Genomic DNA, 22,322 nt, shown 5'->3' with positions numbered 1-22,322 from the left:
AACTGAAAATATTTAAGAGGCGACTTTTTGCTCACCTGATCATCTGAAATATTTTGAAATGCCTGAAGCATATTAGGACATGTAGGCAGTAGCATTAACAACTCCCAAACTCGCCTTGATAGATTTTCTGCATGAAGGTGGAGTTCTTCACATTTTGCACTCTGAAGACACAGGTAAAAAATATATCATGCATATACCAAAACATACATTAAATAAATTACAATAACAATTTTGTCACACAGATTGTAATAGAAGTTCTAATAAAATTTTTCTCACTGAATTCAAAAAGAGAATCAGTTTTTCTATCAGCCTTAATTATCTGGTGACCTTATCTTCTTTATTCTTTAAATTAGTTAAATTACAATACCATACAGTATTTTAACTATGGGGGCATATGTATCAGTAAAAATCTATTTATTACTGTTGTTCTTAAGCACAAATAACTTCCAATCAAAAGTAGAAGGCATGATAGCAAAAGTTGAATCATGTTTGAATTTGCTAGATATGTGTGCAACCTCTGTCTGGAGGTTCCTGGCAACCTGGTGCCACGGCTGAAAGTGAAAACAGTTTAAGCGCACATTCTCTATATTCAAGTTAAATATTAAATTTATTGTAATAGTTTTTTGCTTATCTACATACTGTTATCATGCCCCAAAACAGTGACAATCATCTTTATAGTTATTATACACTATTTATAACCACTATTTATAATTTATTGATAACTATTTATAATCTGAAATAACAGAAAACTAACCTTCAGATGGATGAAGAAACTAACATATCACAAAAATGTAATGCCAATTTTACTCATCAATATTGAAAGTAAGAGATTCGTGAATCTCTTAAATTTAATAGCAAAAGTTAACAATTATGTTTCCTATACACATACAGTATTTCATGAGCCATTGGATAGTATCCATCATCTTCTGAAATTAATCAACCCCCACACTTGTCCGCTATAGACTTCTGCAATATATGCCTAAATGCTACAATAAAGAAATTGCAGAAATGTGTATTTTTCCATCACATGACAGGGAATTTGGACAATTTTTAATTATGTTTTGAAATACAATTTCAGTTATTCAATGTTATTATTATTTTATTTTTTGTACCCATATCATCTGAGATTATGCAGCAATGCCTATTGTCCGACAGATTGTGGATAAACCTGCCATGTTTGTGCATGCATGGTTAAACATTGCATGAAACAGGGGTCACCAACCTTTGTGGCTTGGTGGCCTGGCTGGGGAGTGGGGAAGAGGGGAACCAGGCCATGCAAATGGCAGGCCAGCACACACAGCTCGACTGCAAGTGCAATGCGTAGCTTGACTCAAACAAGTGGTGGGCCGGCCTGCATACACAGCTTGACTGCATGTGGAGATGCCCATGCGTGTACAGCAGCCTGGCACCTGTTTATCTTGAGCTGCATGCATGTGCACTAGCCCACAGCCCGATTACAAATATATGGCCCGGTAGTGGACTGCGACCCAGGGATTGGGGGCCCCTTGCATAAAACACAATTTGTGCCCAAGAACCTTAATTAAAGTTACCTCACTATCTTCCATAGCCACTTCTGCAGGTGGAGGCTTAAAGGAGGCAAGCATTTCTAGTAAATCAAACAGGGTGGTAAGATGAGGTTCTTGCAGAAGTAAAAGCATTGGGATATTGTCCTTCTGAGGTGCTGGCAAGCAGGATGCTGGAAGCTGAACTCCTTCCCCTTTTCGCTCTCTCCTTGGAGCACCCAGGGACACAAAGACCATCTTGAGATAACAAGAGAAGATAATTTTATTTTTTAAAAAAGTAAGGAAGTTAGTATTATAAAAGCATCTGTATATAGGTGCCAATAGTATGCCTTCAACACACTGACTAGGGCAATGAGAAAGTTGTTCATGTAGAAATGAGAAGAAAAAGTGCAAGTCAACCCTCTGGCAAAGTACAAAAATTCTTTATGGCAATGGGCAATACTTCATCTTGCCATCTTTTACATTTTCCAATTGATCAACAGATATCTTTTTCTGCGCTTTTAATAGAGCTTTCTGCTAAAAGCTTTTCCACAGTATTTTATTTATAGATAGTCTTAACCTATCTACCACCTCCAGTGACTGAAAGTACAACAGTATTGAAAAAATAACTTTATAATCAGTGCCTTATTTATAACCTTCACAATGTTCCTTAGTCATGTACGTGATCACAGTTACAATTGGTATATGTTGCCCCATACCTGACTTGTTTTGATTTTCTTTCCTATCCTTGCAGAGCAGAGAAACTGTAGAGTGGAGTTTACAAGAGAATAAGCAGGCAAATAATGGGGAATATACCAGGCTGTTTGTATAGTGTGGCAGAGCTGCTGGTGCCAGCATATTGCTTTCAATGTGTATTTCTCATTGTGCATGCTTACTCTCTTGTAATCCCTTCCTCCCCAATATGTGGGGACAGGGGGGAAAAGCTATTTCAGTAGGCAATGTCTCTTGTGGTTGACTCATCTCCTCCTCCCCTTGCATAATGGAAAGATTGGCAAGGGAGCAATTAAGCACGAATAAGCCAGCCCACAAAGGGAATTATTGGACTTTTTATATAGAATGCAGTTGCCAACACCAGCACACTGCTTTCCATATATGTTCCCCATTGTGGGTCTGCTTACTCTTTTATAATCACTTTCTCTCTAATTATTCTAAATACAATATTATTTCCCCCTTTGTTGATTATCTCAGGGCAAGGGAGAGGTTTCCAAAGGGCCGAAGAGTAGTTAGGAAACAAACAAAAGCCAAAAGCGAAAATTATTAGTTTTGAGCCTGCTATTCCCAGAGCCACGGGCGAGCATTCCAAAAGGCAGCAGAATGAGGAAAAGCAGTTGTGGTCACATGATTCCCTACTTAGCAACCACTTTGCTTAGTGATTGAGTTGCCAATTCCAATTGTAATGGTTAAGATGCTGACCCAGAAACAAGGGGACCACGCGTTCTAGTTCCACCTTAGGTTCAAAAGCCAGGTGGGTAACTTTGGGTAACATTCTGTCAGTCCAACTCACCTCGTAGAATTCTCGTTGTGGGAAAAATAGGAAGGAGTATTACGTATGGTTGTAGCCTTGAGTTATTTATAAAGTAATAAAGGTGCGATAAAAATCTAACAAATAAGTAAATATAAATAATTTATTATCTCTACAGAATGCTTTATTATCACCACTGAATATTTATCAATACCTGCATATCTTTAAACCCCAATTCATGAAGAGTTTTTTCATCATAGTCAGTTGTTAGTTCATGTCCAGAAGAAATCATTCTTACAGGCCCCATGAGACCTCCTAAAAATGAAAACAAATTTGTTTTCAGTATTTTGTCTTGTACTCTAATTAGATTATCTAATGACAATCATTTTACAGAACTATAGAAATAATAGTTTTTATATTATTTTATTCATTCACTCACTAATTCACTAATTCATATACTAAATTGAGAAAAACACTAAAAGTCTTTTTTTTTAATATGAACATGGTCTAAAAATAGAGACAAAATTAAACCTACCACCCAATTCAAATTGGATTGAAAATCACTCAGAAAAATATTTTAAAATGTACCTGGAAAATCTCCTTTTCTACTGATTTGACCAAATTCTTGCAGATGTGCTTGCTGATTCAGCTGTTCTTTCTGCAAATTTTCATACCAATGCGTAACCTCAGCTCTTAGATCTGCCACCTGATCACTTGGATACATTTCAATGGTCATCTGGAACAGAACATATACATTTAATTTATTTCTCAGATAAGAAAAACAAAGGTTTAAAGCAACATATGGGATGAAAGCAAATTAAAATGTACTTTGTCAGGAAGTCCAGCTGGTTGACAAACAATTCTGAGAGGAAGTGATTGTTTATCACTCAATGCTTTTAAATGGCTGCTGATACCAGTGCCTTCTATTTGCCATTGTCTCAGATGATATGCAAACCTGAAAAAGTATTATAAAAAGGGAAAACAATGACAAACTATTTCTTCTGAGCAAATGTATGGAAATGTACATGTCTATCTGTTCAAGATGAAATTAACAGGCTGAGCTCATATACAAAGAAAAGTGACTATGAATTTCTTAGTATTTTAGGTTTGGTGAGGTTTATAAACTTTTGTCAGGATCTAAAGAACTATAAATATAATTTCACGGCCTCAATGTTTCAATCTTATTTTAAAAGTAGGTTATTCCACACTACATAGCAAACCAAAGGATATTCCAAAGCTAGGATGATTTTTACCAGCGGCCCCCAATCTTTTGGGCACCAAGGGCCGATTCCACAGAGAAAGGTTTTTCCATGGACTGGAGCGGGCTTGATTTCACATACTGCCTGCATCCTGTGGATGGGGCTTTGCTTCTTTTGCACAGCCCAGTTTCTGGCAGGCCTTGGCCTGGTGCTGGTCCATGGATCGGAATCTGCGGACCCCTAATTTATATCACAGGCAAGTTTCTCTCTCTCTCTCTCCATAGTATCTTTTATTGCAGCCCTACCCCCAGTCCTTGAAAATAATCCACTTCGCATTTGTAACAAAATTTTCAGAATTTCTTTTTGAAAATCCTAACTAAAAGCAATTAAAAAATACATTAATATTGAGATCACAAAAAGAATGTTCATAACTGCCAGCCATTTTCCTGAAATACTACTTTTTGAATAAACAATATTAGGATATAGTTTACCTTCTCCGAAATGCTTCTAAATGAGTTTTAAGCATGAGAAGTCCTCGTTCAATAATGGTAAGACTGGAATGAGAATCTTGCTCTAGATTACTAGATGCAATCATTAGGCTTTCCATGCACTTGCTAATGAATTCCTGTTCTTTCTCCAGACCTGTTTTACCTAAGAATTAAAAATAAATGAACTAGATTAAAAAAAAATCCTGTTTAAATTTCTTTATTTCCATAAGAAAAAAAGGTAATGTTATAAAGTATTTTGTTTGGAATTCTAAGCCCAGAATTTTCAAATAAATTCTCATACCATTAATATAATAGGAGTTAATGTATTGTATAGCTGCCCGGCTCACATCTCCAGACTGTGCTCTTAAAGCAATGCCCCAGAATTGGTCCATACCACACAACTGTAGAACAAAAAAGAAAAAAGAAAAATTAATATAGCTGACAGTTGACAATTTCTGTCCAAGAGTCAAGTAAAATTAACTACCCTATCTTCCTGACATCTTCATCAGTATCACTGGTAAGGATTTTAATGTACTTCAAAGGAAAGTACATAGTGATATGAGAAAATAAGTACACCCTGACAACCTCACTGAAATTATTTCCTTTTTTAACATACAGATACCTGATCTTCATTTCAACAATATTGATAAAGGAATGTAATATAACAAATATCATGCACCGTTTACATTTTGTAGTCCATTGTGTAATTTAATTTTGGATCAGATCAGGGGTAAATGTTGAAGTGGGTGGGGCTTGATCAAAAAAATTCTGAGATCTTCAAAAATGTTATAGATGCCTGAGTTTGGAAAGGGATGTCAAACATTTGCTGAATAATTAGATATTAATTATTCCACTGTCTAGAAGATCATATACAAGTGAAGATGATTTCAAATAACTGCCAAATTGCTCATGTCAGACCATCCCAGCAAATTCACACATATGAAAGAACCCTCTATAAACTCCAGAATTTCATCACGTGAGTTCTGATAGCTCTCACCACTAGCGAAGTCAAAATGGCCTTTCTACCGTTAGAAAGAAGCAACACAAATTAGATCTACTTGAAAAGTACGCCAGGAGGAAACCTCAGCTGTCCAGAAAGAACACTAGGACAAGACCAAAGTTTGTTCATGAACACTTAGATGAAGACCAGGATTTCTTGAACGATGTGTTTTGGACAAATGAGGCAAAGATGAAGTAATTTGGAAATAGTACCAGATAACATGTTTGGTGAAAACTAAAGGGAGCATGTCTCATAAGAATCAGATACAACTCAAAAGCATGGTGGTAGAAATGTTCCTCTGTTGCATTAGGGCCTGGACAGTAAAGAATACAAGGCTGCATCCTCTCTCCTTTTTGTTCAGCCTATATGCTGAATATATATATTAAGGGAAGCTAGACTGAAAGAAGAGAAGCCTGGTATCAAAATTGGAGAAAGTTAGACCAATAACCTGCAGTATACTCTGAGAGCAAAAAAAGGATAAGGAGCAAAATGAAAAAAAAAAAAGAGATTAAAGTTAAATATAAAGACCAAACTAATTACAAAAAGTAGAATAACCAACTTTAGAATTGGCAATGAAGGCACCAAGGTGGTAGCTAGTTTGTGCTTTTTAGGATCAACCATCAACGGTAAAAGAACAGACAAAAAATACGTCACAGACTAACAGTTGCTGGAGCAGCCATAAAGGTCTTGGGAAAGGTATTCAAATGCTGTGATGTCTCTAACATTGATTTGGAAGACTGGGAAAGAATTTGGAAAAAGAATTACATGATAACGAAATTGGCGGTATATAAAGAGAATCAATATAAAATGTGTTATCAGTGGTATCTGGCTCCTTCGAGATTAGTCAACATGTACCCAATCTAAGCCCAAGCTGCTGGAAATGCAAACAGACAGGGGGCACCTTCTTCCAAGTATGGTGGTTTTGCCTGAAAATTAAGAAATATTGGATAAAAATACAAACATGGATAAAAGAAATTACGACCTTTCAATGAGAACTCAAAGCAGCAATTTTTCTATTGGGGATAATAAAAGGTGACTGCATAAAAGAGATACAACATTTAATTTTGCATATAATCACTGCAGTGAGACTAGCACTCGCAGAGTGTTAGAAAGGATACCTCATGCCAACAAAGTTTAATAATCCAAAAAATCTATGATTGCGCTAAAATGGATAAATTTACTCTAAAATTAAAAGAAGAGGAAGACTCAAAAATATTATACAGTCTGGGAAAACTGGTACAAATGGACAAATAATAGAAACCAACAAGTAAATAAATAAGGAAGGAATAGTTTAAAGAGGTTAACGTATGAGTAATAACCAGAAATGTGAAATAGGTATTGGAATAACATTTGGTATATAAGCAAAGTCAAATTGATTTGTAATGTATACACTTTTTTTCGTTTTAACAACATGTATTGTATTTTGTATTTATCTTTTTAAAGTTTAATAAAGTTTTTTTTAATAAAAAAAAAAGCTCCATATCATATGATCAGAATCATACACGCCATTGCATTCTCTATAATACACTTATGTCTGGCTTTAAAAACAATTACAAAATATTTAATTCAAATAAAAATCTTCTTACCTAATTACAGGAATGACTGGACAATGATGTAGTCAAATGATACTGTTCACTAAGCAATTGCTTATTAAAATGTATCTTATTAAAGAGACGTGTTAATATCAATAAAAGAGAATATTTGTAGTTCATGGCTGAGCTATGGGGTCCTTAGTGCTCCATGAGTGTGGTTGTTTTCATAAAGATGTTTCATTTCCCAACTAGGTAACATCATCAGTGCTAAAATGAAGTGGGTTGTTTATATGCTAGTGGTTTGCCCTGTCAATGTTGGTGGGAGTTATTTCTGATGGTTCCTTGACTAGGTGGCTGTTTATTGTTTGCTTGTCTGAGTTGGTAGTTCCTTGATTAGGATATTATTTATTGCTTGATTGTTGATTTAGTACCAGTATTAGTCTTGGTGTTAATCTCTGCTTATCTAAGCAGTGATTGCTGAAGGGAAGGTACTTTGACCTCTGTGTTTCCTTCTTTTTTGGCTTCTTGATTGTCTTTCAAATATTATGTAGATGTTGTTTATCTCTACATGCCTGTTGATGACTTCCAGGAATTCTCTTAGGTTTTTTGCGTCTAGGACAGAGGTGTCAAACTCACGTCGTCACAGCAGTGTCATGTACATAATCGGGACTTTTGTCCCCTTCGCTAAACCGGGAGTGGGCATGGTCAGCGCGTGATGCATCCAGCCCGCGGGCCAGGAGTTTGACAGCTCTGGTCTAGGATATTCAGAGTTTCTCAGTAGTTAAGTTAAGTTTGGTTAAGTCTGTCCACATGTTTAAAATTAAGTAGTTTTCATCATCTGACTGCTAGTTAGTGTTCATGGATGGACTCTACTAGTCTTCTGCCTGATTGTCCTACAGACGAATTGCCAAGAACACTCCCACCAATATTGGTAGGGCAAATCATTAGAATATAAATAGAGAACAAACCTCACTCCCTTCTAGCACTGATGGCATTATCTGGTTGGGTAATGAAACACCTGCAGGAAAACAACCAATCTCAGAAAACACCAAGGACCCAACAGACATACTAATTTTATAAAAAAATGAAACAGTCAGTCAGTACATTTGCTTACCTCTGAGTTTGAACCACCATCATATGCACTAGTAGCCAATCGAGCCAAGTTACATAAATGCTGAAACAAGTTTAATCCAGTCATGCTAATTGTTTCAGGCTTCAGCTGAGGCATCTAAGAAAAAAAAAGAATTATCTTTTTAAAGCTTGTACTCAATAGAAATAACTGAATATGTAGCACAGATCAAATCTACTTTACCTTTTCTAAAAAAAGATGCTTGTAGGTTTCCATTCCCATAGCATGCTGATCTTTACTTCTTACTTGATTTAAGAACCAATGTAGAGCATCATCATAACATTCAGAATCTTCAACTAAGCAGTGCCATAGTACATCAACTTGTTCCAGACTCAACCCTAAAAATTCAAATATATTTTATTTATGAAATTTGCTACACTTTTTATTTGGATTATAATAATTCTCCAATGAGCTATAATTTGGATTAATATCGCTCTTCTCTGCAATTCAAAATCAGAACAACAAAAATCAATAGCAGTATAGGTTCAATAAAAATCCTAAGTTAGCTTTTATTTTTCTAATCAGTGAACTTCTGATAAACATACATTGTCATGGCGATGTGTCCTGTCCATCAGGTTCAGTTTTGGTGTACTGGACCATGTTTGGAGAAGGAGGGTAGGCTGCTCCACCCCACAGAATCCCTAGGCTGCATGGCTCCATCCCAGAAGCAGATGCCATTTTTGGAGTGGCTGCCCTGCAACAACACTGTGCTGATTTGAAATGTTGCCCACTTCCAGGGCAGAGTCACTTGGCCTACAGATGGTGCAAAGTAGATTAGCACGCTATCCTTCCCTAATATGACCTCTGGAGATCTTTCAAAAGTGCAAGATTGATGATGGGAGTATGTGAAAGTGTGGGGTGGGAAGCAGGTCCAAGGCTGCAAAGACCTTGAGGGATGAGAAGCAAAGCATAGGATGGCTGCAGGTACAGGAGACCTTGGGAGGCTAAGGGCAGGTGGGTCTTGCTAGACCTCCCCCACCTGAAGCATCGCATGCACCACTTAATGAAGCACTGGGGAGAACAGGAGTGGGAATCACTAAGCAGTCACATGGGCTCTTTGCTTATTGACCATCAAGACTTGCAGCCATAAGAGACAGGCTCCATTGTGTTGTAACCTGAGGACTACCTGTAAACTGTAGAATCTGCTCCCTCGAGTTGTGACTTAGACCAATTTAGATTATAGGGAAACTGGAAAAATTCATGGAAGATTGAGCTATGAGTGTCTACCAGTACTGATGGCTATTTATTACCTTCAGAATCACAGATGCCATGCCTTGTTTTCCAGCTGCTAGGGAGCAACAAAAGAAGAGACCTATCACTTTTATGTCCCTATGTTGACTTGGTCCTGCAATAGCACCATTTTAAGACTATATTGTGTGCTTCCAACTCATTAGCTGATCCACAATATAGTTGTAAACAGTATCAAAAGTCCTCCCCTCAATCAAAGTGTTTCAAGAATTACATTCCTCAAAGAAGTCATCCATCAATTTGACAAAGAGCCAGTTTGGTGTCAAACTCAAGGCCCGTGGGCCGATGAGGCCAAATCCGGCCCGCATGGCCATCCTGGAAACTGTAAGGGGCCGGTCCATGCCATTCCGGCATGAGTGCACTCACACAGGCTCAGTTATCCATCGCCGCATGCAGGGAAACTACTCTGTGGGACTACAGTAAAAAATATAGTTCAGACCTTCCAAACTCACCAGATTTTTTTTTTTTTTCATGAGAAACAGACTAGTGGCTCTGCACGCCGGCGGAGAACAGAGCCAGAAAACAGGTTAGTGAATGGATGTGGCTGCCCTGCGTGAGAGTGAGTGAGTGAGAGAGAGACCTACTACACCTACTATCTGGGTCTCACTGTTTTTCTCCTTGTTCCCCCCACTCAAATGAGAGACAACAGGGCCTCTCATTTCTCCCCTGGCACGGAGAACTACAACTTCACTCAGGTCATTTAAGCTGCTGGCGGTGGTGACCACCTAAGCGGCTATGATTCCCCCCTCCCCAACCAGCCAGCCAGTATCGCCAGCCAGCACTGCCTGACTTGCTCCCTGGCCAGCTAGCTGGCACAAAGCCTCACCGTTCTTCTCATTGTTGTTGTCCTGGCCAAGTGGCAGCAAGCTCCGCGGGACAGGGTTTTATTCCTGCCCTGGCACAGCAAACTCCAGCAGGTTGGAAGCAGGTGTGAAGGGCCTGGCCCCACAGTGCTTCCTCACTTAGTTGAAGGCTTCGTTCAGCTTTCAAAGAGTAAGGCTGGCATATGCAAGTGAGTAGCGCACCAGGGCCACGGACGACATTGGTTCCTGCACCTTGCCAGTTCTGTTTACATAGCCAGCCTTACTGCGTCAGGGCAGGAATGAGACCTTGTCCTGCAGAGCCCGCTGCTGGCTTGGGCAGGGAGGACAACGATGGCAAGCATGGTGAGGCTTTGGCCAGCCAGCTGGCCAGGTAGGGAGCAGGTTAGGCAGTGCTGGCTGGCTGGTTGGGGAGGGGGGAATCATTGTTCACATACATACACACACACAGAGAGAGAGAGAGAGAGAGAGAGATTGGAGAACTCTCTTGCTCTCTCTCTGTCTCGCTGTGGCGGCAGTTGTGGGGCATGGGGGGCAGCTTCATACCCCCCTTGTTTTGTCCTCTACCCCCCACTGCCTCACTGCTCAGGTGGCTGCTGCTGCCGGCGCCACTACCAACAGCTTGGGTGCCTGGCTGAAGTATGGATCGTTCACTCTCTCCCATACACACACACAAACAGAGGTTGCATGGGATTGCTCTCTGTCTCGCCCCATTTGCATACATGCATGCTCTGTGGGACAAAGAAGTCTCATTAAGTAGTTAAGTGGAAAGTAGTTGGGGGAAAGGAGCAAGAGACTGACAAACACTTTTCATACCAAGAATGAATGCTTCTGGGTCCCTGACTCTCTGCAAAAGAGGATGGGTGCCTGAATCTATTATAACACCTAAGGGTGTCTATTCTCGGCACAAAAAGCAGTTCTAAGTCAAGTCTCCTCTCCCTTCCTCAAAGGCAAAGAAACAGCAGCAGGGGAGATACAGATGTTTGTAAGGTAAGTAAATCCTTGTGGCAGGAAGGGAGGGAGAAGCATGAGATATCATAGTGGATCGGAGGCCTTGAGGACCTGTTCTATCACTAGGCCTCCCCATGGCCTTCCCCACCCTAAGATACCTCATGTGCACTTAATGGCCCATTGGTGTTCTTGAATTGTGAGCTCTTACGAAAGTACCCCCTCCTTGTGTGTTGCAAACAGTTATTTCCAGTGGGGAAACCAGGACAAAGCAAGTGGGGAAAAATATTTTCCTTTGCTATATTTCTAGTCTGAATTAGACCATGGCAACAGGAGAGTCCTTTTAAGGATTATGTATTACTAGAAAAGCAACTAACTTATCTCTGCTCTTAAACGCTAAAGCTGTTGCACATAAAAAACAGAGGAGCTCTGATCAAGTATCAGAGACATCATTTTGACAGTTTTGCTGTATTGTTGTCTGTGGACACCTCCATGAAATGCACGCATGGGATAACTGAGCCTGTTTTGTTCTCAATCTTATAAGTGGCCACAAACTACTAGCAAAAGTGGCATTTGATCACAAGGTGAGAAGGCATCAAGAAATGTTTCCCCTTTTGCATTTGAGCATCCAAGAAGGGACAGGAAAGACAAAGAAAAAGAAGGAAAGAGGGGAAGGAAGAAGAAAAAGGAAAGGAAGGAAGATTATAATTAGAGTGAGGGTCTGAGGTAAATTCTGCCTTAGCACTTGGCCACCAGCAGTCCTGCTACCTTTTCCCATCCCCTTGTCCCCTCCTCCTGATCTCTCCTGGTAGTCTCCCATCCTACCACTGAGGATGCTTTAGTTAGAAAGCTGGGTCTCCTTGTAAGGAGATGGAGTGGGCCTCCCTCTGACCACACACTTTGCCCTCCTGCACACACCATGAGTAACCTGGCTAAGGAGAGTGAGCACAGCAGCAGTGGGAGCTGGCCACCCCCACCATGCCCACGCCCACCACAGCCATGCCCACCATGCCCCCCGAAGTCAACCACAAACCTGATGCGGCCCTCAATGAAATTGAGTTTGACACCCCTAGTCTAGTGGTTAAGACACCAGACTAGAAATTGGGAGGCTGTGAGTTCAAATCCCTCCTTAGCCATGAAAACCAGTTAGATGACCTTAGGCCAATCAACTCTCTCTCATGGTGGTTGCTGGGGGTAAAATAGCCTTCAGTTATTAAAGGAGAATAAAAGGAGAAAAAAGGAAGAGAACCCAGTATTTAATAAGAAGGGATAGTCAATTTTTTAAGAATGTCTAAAGCTGCATGTCTGCCAACCCCTTGAATATTTTGCAAAGCAGCATATTATTGCTAAGCAATAGATATTAAGCATCAATATTGTGAGTTAAAAAGCATAGTTCTTCCCCCTCATTCAGAGAAATTAATATTTCACATCATAAAGTGAATTCAGTCAACTCTTCCCAACTAGATTGAATCAGCCATAAAGGATAGTCATTAAGAAAATACGTACTTGGGCAAAACTTTATATTCTAAACAAATGCTCAGGGTTCAATCCTGTAACACAGACTAAATGGGGCTTCAGACAGTTCATGTGGAATTGCACAAACTTGAATATAAATGCTTTTCCCCACTAAAAAGCTATGCCAATATCACATAGTAGGTGGCTTGTCACTTGAAAATTAGATGTCAGCAAATAAAATTTCTTATGATGCCTTTGCAACCATAGAATAGGTGCAAGTGGTATGAGTCATTCTCAATCCAACATTTCAAGCCACTTACTCTCTAGTTTTCTATCTTGACTTGCTGTCTACAGATTCTCTGGAAAATCAAATACCTATCTAAAGTCAATGAATAAGAAAAATAATTGATGGTGTCAGGAATGACTGTGTTCATGCCTTTTCCTATCTTGTCATTTCACAGCAAAATTCAGAATCTGATGCAAACATAGCAACATAATCCAGAAAACCTGTACCACCATACAAAATTCATTCTCAAATTCTTTGAGCTTCATAAATCTGAAGAAATAATTGTTATCCCTAATTGGTAAAGAACCTTTAAGATGCAGAACCCACTATTACAGCATCCCCAAAATATGCCTATCCAGGCTCTTTAAACATCTTTGCTGAATGAAACTCCCCGACTGAAAATTCCTCAACAGCTCCTTACTATTACAAATTCTTTCCTACATTCTAAAAAAATTATCAATTTTCTTCTAATTTAAAACTATTGTCTTTATACTGTCTCTTGGAACAATTCTGAACAATTAAGCTTTGTCTTTTTTATGACAGATGTTCATATTTTTAAAATCTTTATCATTTTCTTTGCAATTGCCTCAGCCACAGGCTAAACATATCCAATACTTCATCATAGGCTTTCATTTCCCAGCATATATCATCTTGTGTCATGCCCCTGGTGGAGACTGAGCAGTCAGAGGAGGACCCTGGCCCTTCGCCTATCCATCCTAGGGCACACAGGGAGGAGAGAATCACAGTAAAATGTGGTCTACTTGGGAGGAGAGGGCCATGATCCTCTTCATGGGTTGCAGGTGTGAGATTTGAATAAGAGTTTGGACCTGGTGCTAACAAACGCTGGAGACAATTTAGTGTTTAATTCCTAAAGAAGGTTTATCTTGGCTGGTGTTCTTCCAACGGACTGTACCTGGTTATTTTCCTGAAGTTGGCAATTATCTATCCTGGTCTGTCGAGGAACTTTATTCAGTGTGTTTTGTTTTTGTTTTTTGCTTCGTTATCGGCTCTTTGAATTTGAACTGTGTTTCTTTCCTTTGAAATGTTATTTTGAAAATAGTTTACTCCTCCACTGTGAACAATTAAACAGTGAAGCCAAGTTGAAGGCATTAAAGGACTTTTATTTACGTTTTGATTTTTGTTATAATTCTGATATACTCTGGGTCATCACATCTTGATTGCTATCTTCTGGACAGGCTTCAGTTTATCACTGTCCTTCCTAAAATGCAATGGCCAGAACTGGATGCTATATTTTAGATGTAGACTAATGCAGAAAAGAAAAAACAATGACTTATTTGATCTTTACATAATACTTCTACTTATGCAGCCTAGATTGTATTTGCTTTATTTGCTGAAGCTGTATCATACTTTTGGCCCAATAAATATGAATCCAGATTCTCTTTGCATCATTGCTATCCAGTAATCCCTTGATTGATTGATTGGTTGGTTGATTCATTCTTTCTTTCCTTTCTCTCTCCCTTTCTTCCTCTCTTCTATTCTTTCTCTTTCTTGTCCATCTGTCCGCCTGCCCGCCTACCTACCTACCTACCTACCTATCATAAACCTGGGCTGGTTGGTGAATGCCCAACTGCAATGGGGAGCACTGGAACTTTGGAATCAGGTTGTAACTACATTTTGGGTTGTAATTCCAAATAGTTGCTAAGCAACCCATTGTAAGCCATGATGAACTACTTGTACTTAGTTTGTAGTACAATAAGCATTCTGAATGCCTCTCCTTAAATATTTCTTTACAAAATAAAAATCTTCAAGACAAAAAACAGAAAATTATTTTTTTTTTAAATTAAGATATAGTGAGAACTTACTGAAATGATCTGGTGATCCCAAAGTGGAAAATACACATGTCAGAAACTGAAGACGCACCTGAACTTCTGCACTATGGCTGTATCTATAATTGAAATTAGTAAAAGCAATTAGTAAACCTTAAGACAGCTTAATATTTCTTCAAATTAAATTAGACTAATACATCTCATCTTTTCTGAGGGTTGTCTTACCCTCATTAACAGATGAAAAAATGGTTATTACAAATGTTGAAAAAAATGAAATCGTTTAAATTTGACTGCTGTAGACCTCACAGACATTTTTTTCAGGTTTCGTGACAAAAAAGGTAGAGGAATTAAAATCAAAAAGAGAATTTTAATTTGTCCATTGTAAAACTTATTATCAAATCATCTTTTGAATCGAAGTTAAAACAAAACATTATTGTAGGATTCAGATTTTTTTTTCATCATGCCTGGACTAGTAATATGTTTCCAGTTGGGTAAAACACCTTAGTTTCCCCAGCTTTCATGGATTAAAGAGTACATGGTGATATATAGCAACAATATAGAAATGCGACCAAAACAGACAAAGTAAAATTCATATGGGGGATATTTTGTAAAGTAAAATATAAAATAGAACAATTTTTTATTACAGTCATAGACCAGCATACATATAAAATATTAATCTGCTTCATTTCTATTTTGTTAAATAAACAAAAATCACAATGTTGAGTATTGAGGATTGCTGCTAAATTTCTGCACTTTAATGTTCAGTGACATCAAAAAAGAGCATTGGAGGTGAATGTGGCCTAAAAGACATATCCCCCCCACCGCCCGCCCGCCCGCCAATAGAGTATACACCAAATATTGTTATGTGTTTCTTTGTCATATAAGACCGGGAGAACATACGTGCTGGTTACATTAACCTGAAATAACCTTTTTATGAAGCTAAGACTAATACATTATGACCATAGGTTTTCCTCCATTTGCTGGGTTAAGGTGAGATGAATGTGGGGGCTGCAGGGGAAACTTTTGACTATAATACCAGGTGTTTTGGTTTTGATATTTTTATTTTAAGTAGATGTTTTATATTTTGGTTGTGAGGTACCCAACTTTGTCAGTCCTGAAGACAAAGGGTGGTTATTTAAATGTTTTAAATAAAAATATACTACTATCACATGGAAACTTTAAGAAATGTTATTCAAAATAGTTTCAATTATTAATGAACATATATTCAGTATACATTTACTGAATTTGTATCTCACATTATAAAAGACAACAGGGAATCTGCTGTGAATATAATCCCCAAATGATAAACGACTTATTCTTTCGCTTTAATTTCCATACTATCTTTTACCTTTCTCCTATTCCAATATAAACATTGCCAAAAATAAACAATTTCAATCAACGGTCAGCAATCAGCAATCAGCATAAAATAGTATGGTATAAATTAGTCATAATTTTATAGCAGAAGCAAATATTAATGGATATTGGAACTGTACACTGCCACAGTATAATTTTATCAATGCCATCTTAAAATGCCAAATTCTATTTTGCAACAGAATTCCTTTTTCCATTTACCAAAAGTGCTAGTACGTCTCTGAAGAAAAATGGTGGAAGTGGATAGGCATCAGTAAGTCAGATGCTGAAATTATTCTGACCAATCAAATGAATTTGAATTTAGCAAGGCCAAGGAGAATAATGGTAGTTCAAAATATTAAATTATGAACAGACAAAAATGGGCAAGAGCCTTACCCTCCAGAATCATACTTACAATGTGTGTTTATGCCGTCTTTCTCTGACTGCTTGAATGTAGTGTATCAAATTATCAAAGAAAAGCTTCATCATATTAAGTTCTTTTTCAGCCCACCTGTTTCAATGTAAGAGTTCATATCATTTAATGGGAATTATAGGGGGGAACCATTATGTAAGTCATACACACCCACATACATACTGCATTTAATAAGATTTCTTAGATGGTTCATAATATTTCTTAAATATTAGGTTTAAGGTTGCTATGTATGATGTGCCATAACTCTACCCACTTTTTGGCACAACATTTGTTCCATTCATTACATCCACTACTAGACATGATATGACAGATTTATCTTGTGAGAGCATGCAGTATTCAATGCCTTCTTGCAAGTCTGGCACACATCCATGCAAAATTTTGTTTTTGCATAATTGATAAGTAGAAGCTGAGAATAAGACTGTTCTATAGGAAGATATATCCCATAAGAGAAAGGGAGGGTGGCAGTTAAGATGGTAAAAGGAGGTGATTTTAAAAAGCAAGCTATATGCTGGGTAAAAGAGCAAGGAGGTATGAAGGCTGGCAACCTTCTAGGATCTAGGGAACACTGGCTATCAATTATCATTAGTTATCGTTTAAATGATCTTAAGTTGGACTGGGCAGTATTCCATTGCTGAAGACGTTTTTATTCAAGGAGGGCTTTGGGGGAAAGAACTCTGCAGCATTTATGAATGGGAGGTTCTGAAGATCAATTGAACAATTGAGGATCATATTGGATTAGCATATTTATCCTCTTTCTTATCTCTAAATTTAATATAGGTAATGTAAAAGTAGAGCAGTACACTTTCTAATGGTATAACTCCAGCACAGCTTTCAACCTTAACAGAATACACGAACCCCTTCCCGGTAACACATGGAAGGGCAAACAGTGCACATATATATGTCAAGCTATTTATTAGATGTTTCTTTCCTGCCTTTATTACTTTAGAAGTAACTCAAGGCAGCAAACATATAATACTCCTTCTTCCTCCTATTTTCCCCACAACAATCTTGTGAGGTGGGTTGGGCTGAATGTGACTGGCTCAAATTAACCTAGTCATCTTTTATGCCTAAGGTGGCACTAGAACACACAGTCTCTTGGTTTCTAGGCCAGCACCTTAACCACTAAGCCAAATTGGTTCTTATACATGATAGAATGCATACATTTACAGGTAGAGAACACTTATTCTGCATACTGGTTATGTGCCATCAAGTTGTTGCTGACTTTTAGTGACCACATAAACAAGACAGATGCTGCATAGAATTCAGAAGGAAAAGAATTCTTTCCAAGACATTTTAAAAGTCAAGCCATGGTAGGTTAGCAGCCAAATGGAACATAGTATGTAATCTAGTTGTAAATATAACTTTTAACAAGACATCATACTGAAAATATAACTAAAGAGTAAGAGAACTGAAAGTAAATACTGTTGGATCTCTTAATGAGAGAGAAAAATTGCATCCAGAGGGGTTCAGCATCAAAATCTGTGAACTTACAAAAATTAATGACATTCCTCACCACAGCTTATTCATCTATTACCAAGACTGGTTTTAACACTTTCATTATTCAAAAAGATCTTGTGGATATAATTAAATAAACATGGAATAAATTAATATTATGCCATACATAATTGCTAGAGAGCTAGCTTCACATTTTCTATTGTTATTTCCTTGAGACCTAATTATTTATATCACAATATTTCCAGGGTTTTATTAGGTCAGGGTTGACTCCTGGAAACTGCTTGGACTAGTTCTTGGAGATCTCTTGGCACTCCATTTATAATTAAATGAATCAGCAAATGTTTTGAAGTTATATTCAAAATAAAATGAAATGGATTTTAAAATTCTTAGCATTTTTGAAAGGAATGCCTGTATGATTCCTAATAAGGAATCATATTCAGCTTCTTTTGCTATGCCTTACTTGTACTTACATGGTAATCCAATGTGTATCGTAACTGCTCCCAAATTGTTGAAATGTACCAAATAATTTTGGGAGAAGACGAAGAGAAACTACAACTGATCTAAGAATGAAAGAAAATTAGATACAAATCAACACTTGCATCATGATGATCTTTAATTTATAGCCTTTACATTAACATTATCATATGGTTATATTTAAAGAAAAAAAATTAGTGAAGAACTAATTCCTGTAGTTTAAGGCTAATTATTTATTTATATTTACTTATGTATCATATTTAGAAATTGCCCATGTCCCTCATAGAGCAACTCTGGGTCGTTTATTTACCTATTATTTGCTAAATTTTCAAGACAGCCTTCGATGAACCTCATACGAATTTGTCTATCAGTAAACCAACATACTAGTGAACATAACAGCTTCTCTGCTTCATTTATTAAACCTTCAGAAAGATGTATCTAGAGCAAGTAAGAAAAGAGTTATTGACAATTATTATTACTTTTTCTTTGGAAAATATTCTTGTGTGATATTTAACTTACTGCATCTTCATCCTGGACCAGATCCCACAAAAGGGTATTTCCCTTCTTACAAACATTATCCAAGTTAATATCTGTCACTGCGTTGCTGTTGTACTGGTGCTTATGAACTGCTGGTCCTGAGCAAAAGACAGGCGTTATTAAAAATATAGAATGTATATCCTGACTTGAGCGGAGTCTGTCCATGAATACCTGTAAATAATTGTTTAATATACAACCCTATAAACTTGAAGAAAGTCAGGCTACTGGGGGACTAAATATGGGCAAATGCAGTTAATTTTATTAAAAATATTATATGTTTGGGAATTCTTTGCCTCTTTAAAATTTATTATGAATCGTTATGGTACAAACATATGAATCTTATGTATTTTTCTTTCTTGGCAAAACTGTATAGTTTTTAAGCAACAGGTATTATGCACAACTCATTTTTAGAATAAACAAAAGGATTTGTGCATGATCCAAATCTTTTCTTGTATGCAAAGGAGTTCCATCCGATTATATCATATGTAATCATTATCCACAAAGACCACTGGATGGGATATCGCTGCAATCCAAACCACAGGGCTTATTTCTGTGCATGTACAAGGCATACACTTGCCTAACCCTCTCCTACATATAGCTTTAATCATAACACAGGATGCATGATAAAACATCTTTTTTTTTTTTTACTATTTTTGGTTTAATCAGAATCATACCTATCACTCCCTTTCTCCCCAATTAAGAGGCAGCATGTATCAGAAAAAAGCATAATGAAAACATCCAGAAGTTCAAAACAAGGCAATAACTGTGGAGCTGCAGACCTGACACTACTCCAGTCTTTAGATAAGGTCCAAGATGATGCTTGAATGATATGTTTTTTCCTGTAGTTTTAGACGGATACATATTTTTAACAATCCATAAATGTGCTTATGCTATACTTACTTCACAGTAGAAGCTGTATCGCTATTGGGATGCAGCCCCCTTAGGTTTTGGTGTTGGTATTGCAGTGATTCCTGAACTGTTCAAAGTTTAATTTTATCTACAACATTGTAATTTTGAGTATGTATAACCCAATGAAAATTTGGCAACAGGCTAAAATATTGTCAAAGTACTACTACTGGAAGCCAAATACATTTCTTAAACTATTTGAATAATTTGTATTTGTATTGATGTTATTATTTAAAAGGTAAATCTAAAACACTTCTCTTCTTTAAAATTTTAACACAGGTTACTTTTACTTTTACCTTTATATAAATAATAAAGGAAGTTGTGGTGTAATGTAGTCTGGAGTCTCAGGAGTGAAGGGCTATTTCCCAGAGGGCAAAGAGGCAGAAGAACTTGCAAAGTCTGGTAGGCAAGGAAAGGGTTAAGATCAGTGGTGGGATTCAATTTTTTTTACTACCAGTTCTGTGGGCGTGGCTTGGTGGGCATGGCAGGGGAAGGATACTGTAAAATCTCCAGTCAGAGGTAGTAGTTGCCAGTTCTCCGAATTTCTGCTACGGGTGCTCCAGAACTGGTGAGAACCTGCTGAATACCACCTCTGGTTAAGATGACCCCTCCCTAGTAGATCAGAGTATATCTACAGTTATGCAGATAGCTGCTTTAGTTTATCTTTAGAAGCCAGCAAGATTTTGTCTGCAGCTGAGTAATAATAAAGAGAAGTAACTCTATGTGTCATTATTGGTTTTTAATGTAAGTAGTTTGTAAAATTCTACACTGGATTAAAATACCTGCATAAACAAAGTTTCTTCCTGAGAATGTCTCTCTAGAGACCATCCTCTACAACTGGAATAACACAGATGAAAAAGCACTTCTTTGTGATTCCAATAAAAGATATGCCTATTCTGGGGAAAGATATTGGGTAGATCAGATAAAGTAGTTTAGCTCTTTATAGATTTTATTATTCTTATATTTTACCTTTCTGCTTATGAATTATGTTCAATTAACTTTTCAAAAGTAAAAATTTAAAAAATAAAACCTAATTATAGCACGATATATAGAAATAAATCCAACATTATCCACTCATTAATAAGCTAGTTTATTTTCTGAAGGCCTGGTTGAAAAGTGTTTTTTTTTACTGAAGTACTGGTCTTAGCTCCCCTGGCAATAGTTTTAAAACCTAAGAGCATTTATATAACCTGCTCAAATCAATAGCCCACAATATTCTGTACAAGCATCCCATGTTTTGGTTTCATATCTTGTTCTTTTACTAGCAGTGTAAACTTTGAGATATTAAATCAGTAATTTTTATAAAAAATATGCAGCAAATGTTTCATGTTTATTTCATGTTTATTGCTTTTTTCTACAGTTAAAAGCCTGTAAAATCTGTAACATGAAGACCATGATTAATAGGCAGATTAGTAATTTTATAATGCTTTTTCTATCAATACAGTATTTTATAATTTTGTTTTGTTTTTCAGATTGATTGAATATTATCCTTGACTTAATTATTTCTTACCTTGGCTGAGATGCTCATGATAAATGGAAGCAAGATTTGGAAGGTGCTGTTGAAGATGAGAGGTTAGTTCTGCATGTGAGTTAATCTGTACCAGTTCTTCTTCACATCCTGATTCTTCCCCATCAAAATCTGCCATATTTTTCTCCGATTTTGCACTGACTTGACTGCTGCTACAACTGACATCATCAGCACTTAACATATCATCAACCATGTGTCTATAACATAAAAGCAAGTGTATGCTAATTATAGCTTTTAATATATGAAAACTATAGAATGTTAATTTTACATAAGCAAAGAGAGGAAATTCTTATTAGCCAGAGGAAAAATATATTTTTCTTGATAACAGTAATATATGTGAATGCAACTATTGTAGCTATCCCTTCCAGCCATTTTTTGAAGTACCTAGCAGGTCATCAGTTCTGGTTTTTGGTTTTTCATATTACTATTTTAGAAATAATAATATGAAACAGGTTAACAGCAGCCTGATCAATAATAGAGGTACCAGATCTGTATGAGGAAAGTTAAATATTTCTGTTTGGTGAAAAATAAGTGAAGCAAGAGAAACAGTGTTTTGAATGTTTCTATTCTGTAATAGTGCTGCTTCCAATTCTCACCCTAAATCCAGACATGAAAAGATAGAGTTGTTTGGGAGAACAGTCCCTTAAATTTAAGCACTGTACCATCTTTTACTTTTTTTGATTTGTTTTATCTTGCTTATGTAGTTATTGAAATCTGGGGAATAAGAGTTTCTTTTACATAAACATTACAGAACACTGAAG

The 22,322-nt window shown here is 37.2% G+C and overlaps 1 protein-coding gene across 2 annotated transcripts in view; it reads right to left on the bottom strand.

Moving 5' to 3' along the window:
- Window positions 1–22,322, bottom strand: part of USP34 (ubiquitin specific peptidase 34) — a 138,972-nt gene that overhangs the window by 66,695 nt on the left and 49,955 nt on the right. For both annotated transcript variants that reach the window (XM_087930291.1, XM_087930297.1), the window contains exons 16-30: window positions 21,544–21,758; window positions 19,110–19,225; window positions 18,901–19,028; window positions 18,587–18,676; window positions 16,644–16,739; window positions 14,915–14,997; window positions 8,517–8,671; window positions 8,319–8,432; window positions 4,974–5,073; window positions 4,676–4,835; window positions 3,814–3,940; window positions 3,574–3,721; window positions 3,200–3,300; window positions 1,551–1,760; window positions 36–161 (exon numbers count right to left, since the gene is read on the bottom strand). In XM_087930291.1, coding sequence (XP_087786417.1) covers window positions 36–161; window positions 1,551–1,760; window positions 3,200–3,300; window positions 3,574–3,721; window positions 3,814–3,940; window positions 4,676–4,835; window positions 4,974–5,073; window positions 8,319–8,432; window positions 8,517–8,671; window positions 14,915–14,997; window positions 16,644–16,739; window positions 18,587–18,676; window positions 18,901–19,028; window positions 19,110–19,225; window positions 21,544–21,758 — 1,969 coding nt within the window. The remainder of the gene's footprint in view (window positions 1–35; window positions 162–1,550; window positions 1,761–3,199; window positions 3,301–3,573; window positions 3,722–3,813; window positions 3,941–4,675; window positions 4,836–4,973; window positions 5,074–8,318; window positions 8,433–8,516; window positions 8,672–14,914; window positions 14,998–16,643; window positions 16,740–18,586; window positions 18,677–18,900; window positions 19,029–19,109; window positions 19,226–21,543; window positions 21,759–22,322) is intronic.

The sequence above is a fragment of the Pseudonaja textilis genome, chromosome 1 (assembly GCF_049901715.1).
Source record: "Pseudonaja textilis isolate UNSWEBS1 chromosome 1, rPseTex1.2, whole genome shotgun sequence".
Taxonomy (NCBI): domain Eukaryota; kingdom Metazoa; phylum Chordata; class Lepidosauria; order Squamata; family Elapidae; genus Pseudonaja; species Pseudonaja textilis.
This window is presented reverse-complemented; position numbering and strand designations above follow the sequence as displayed.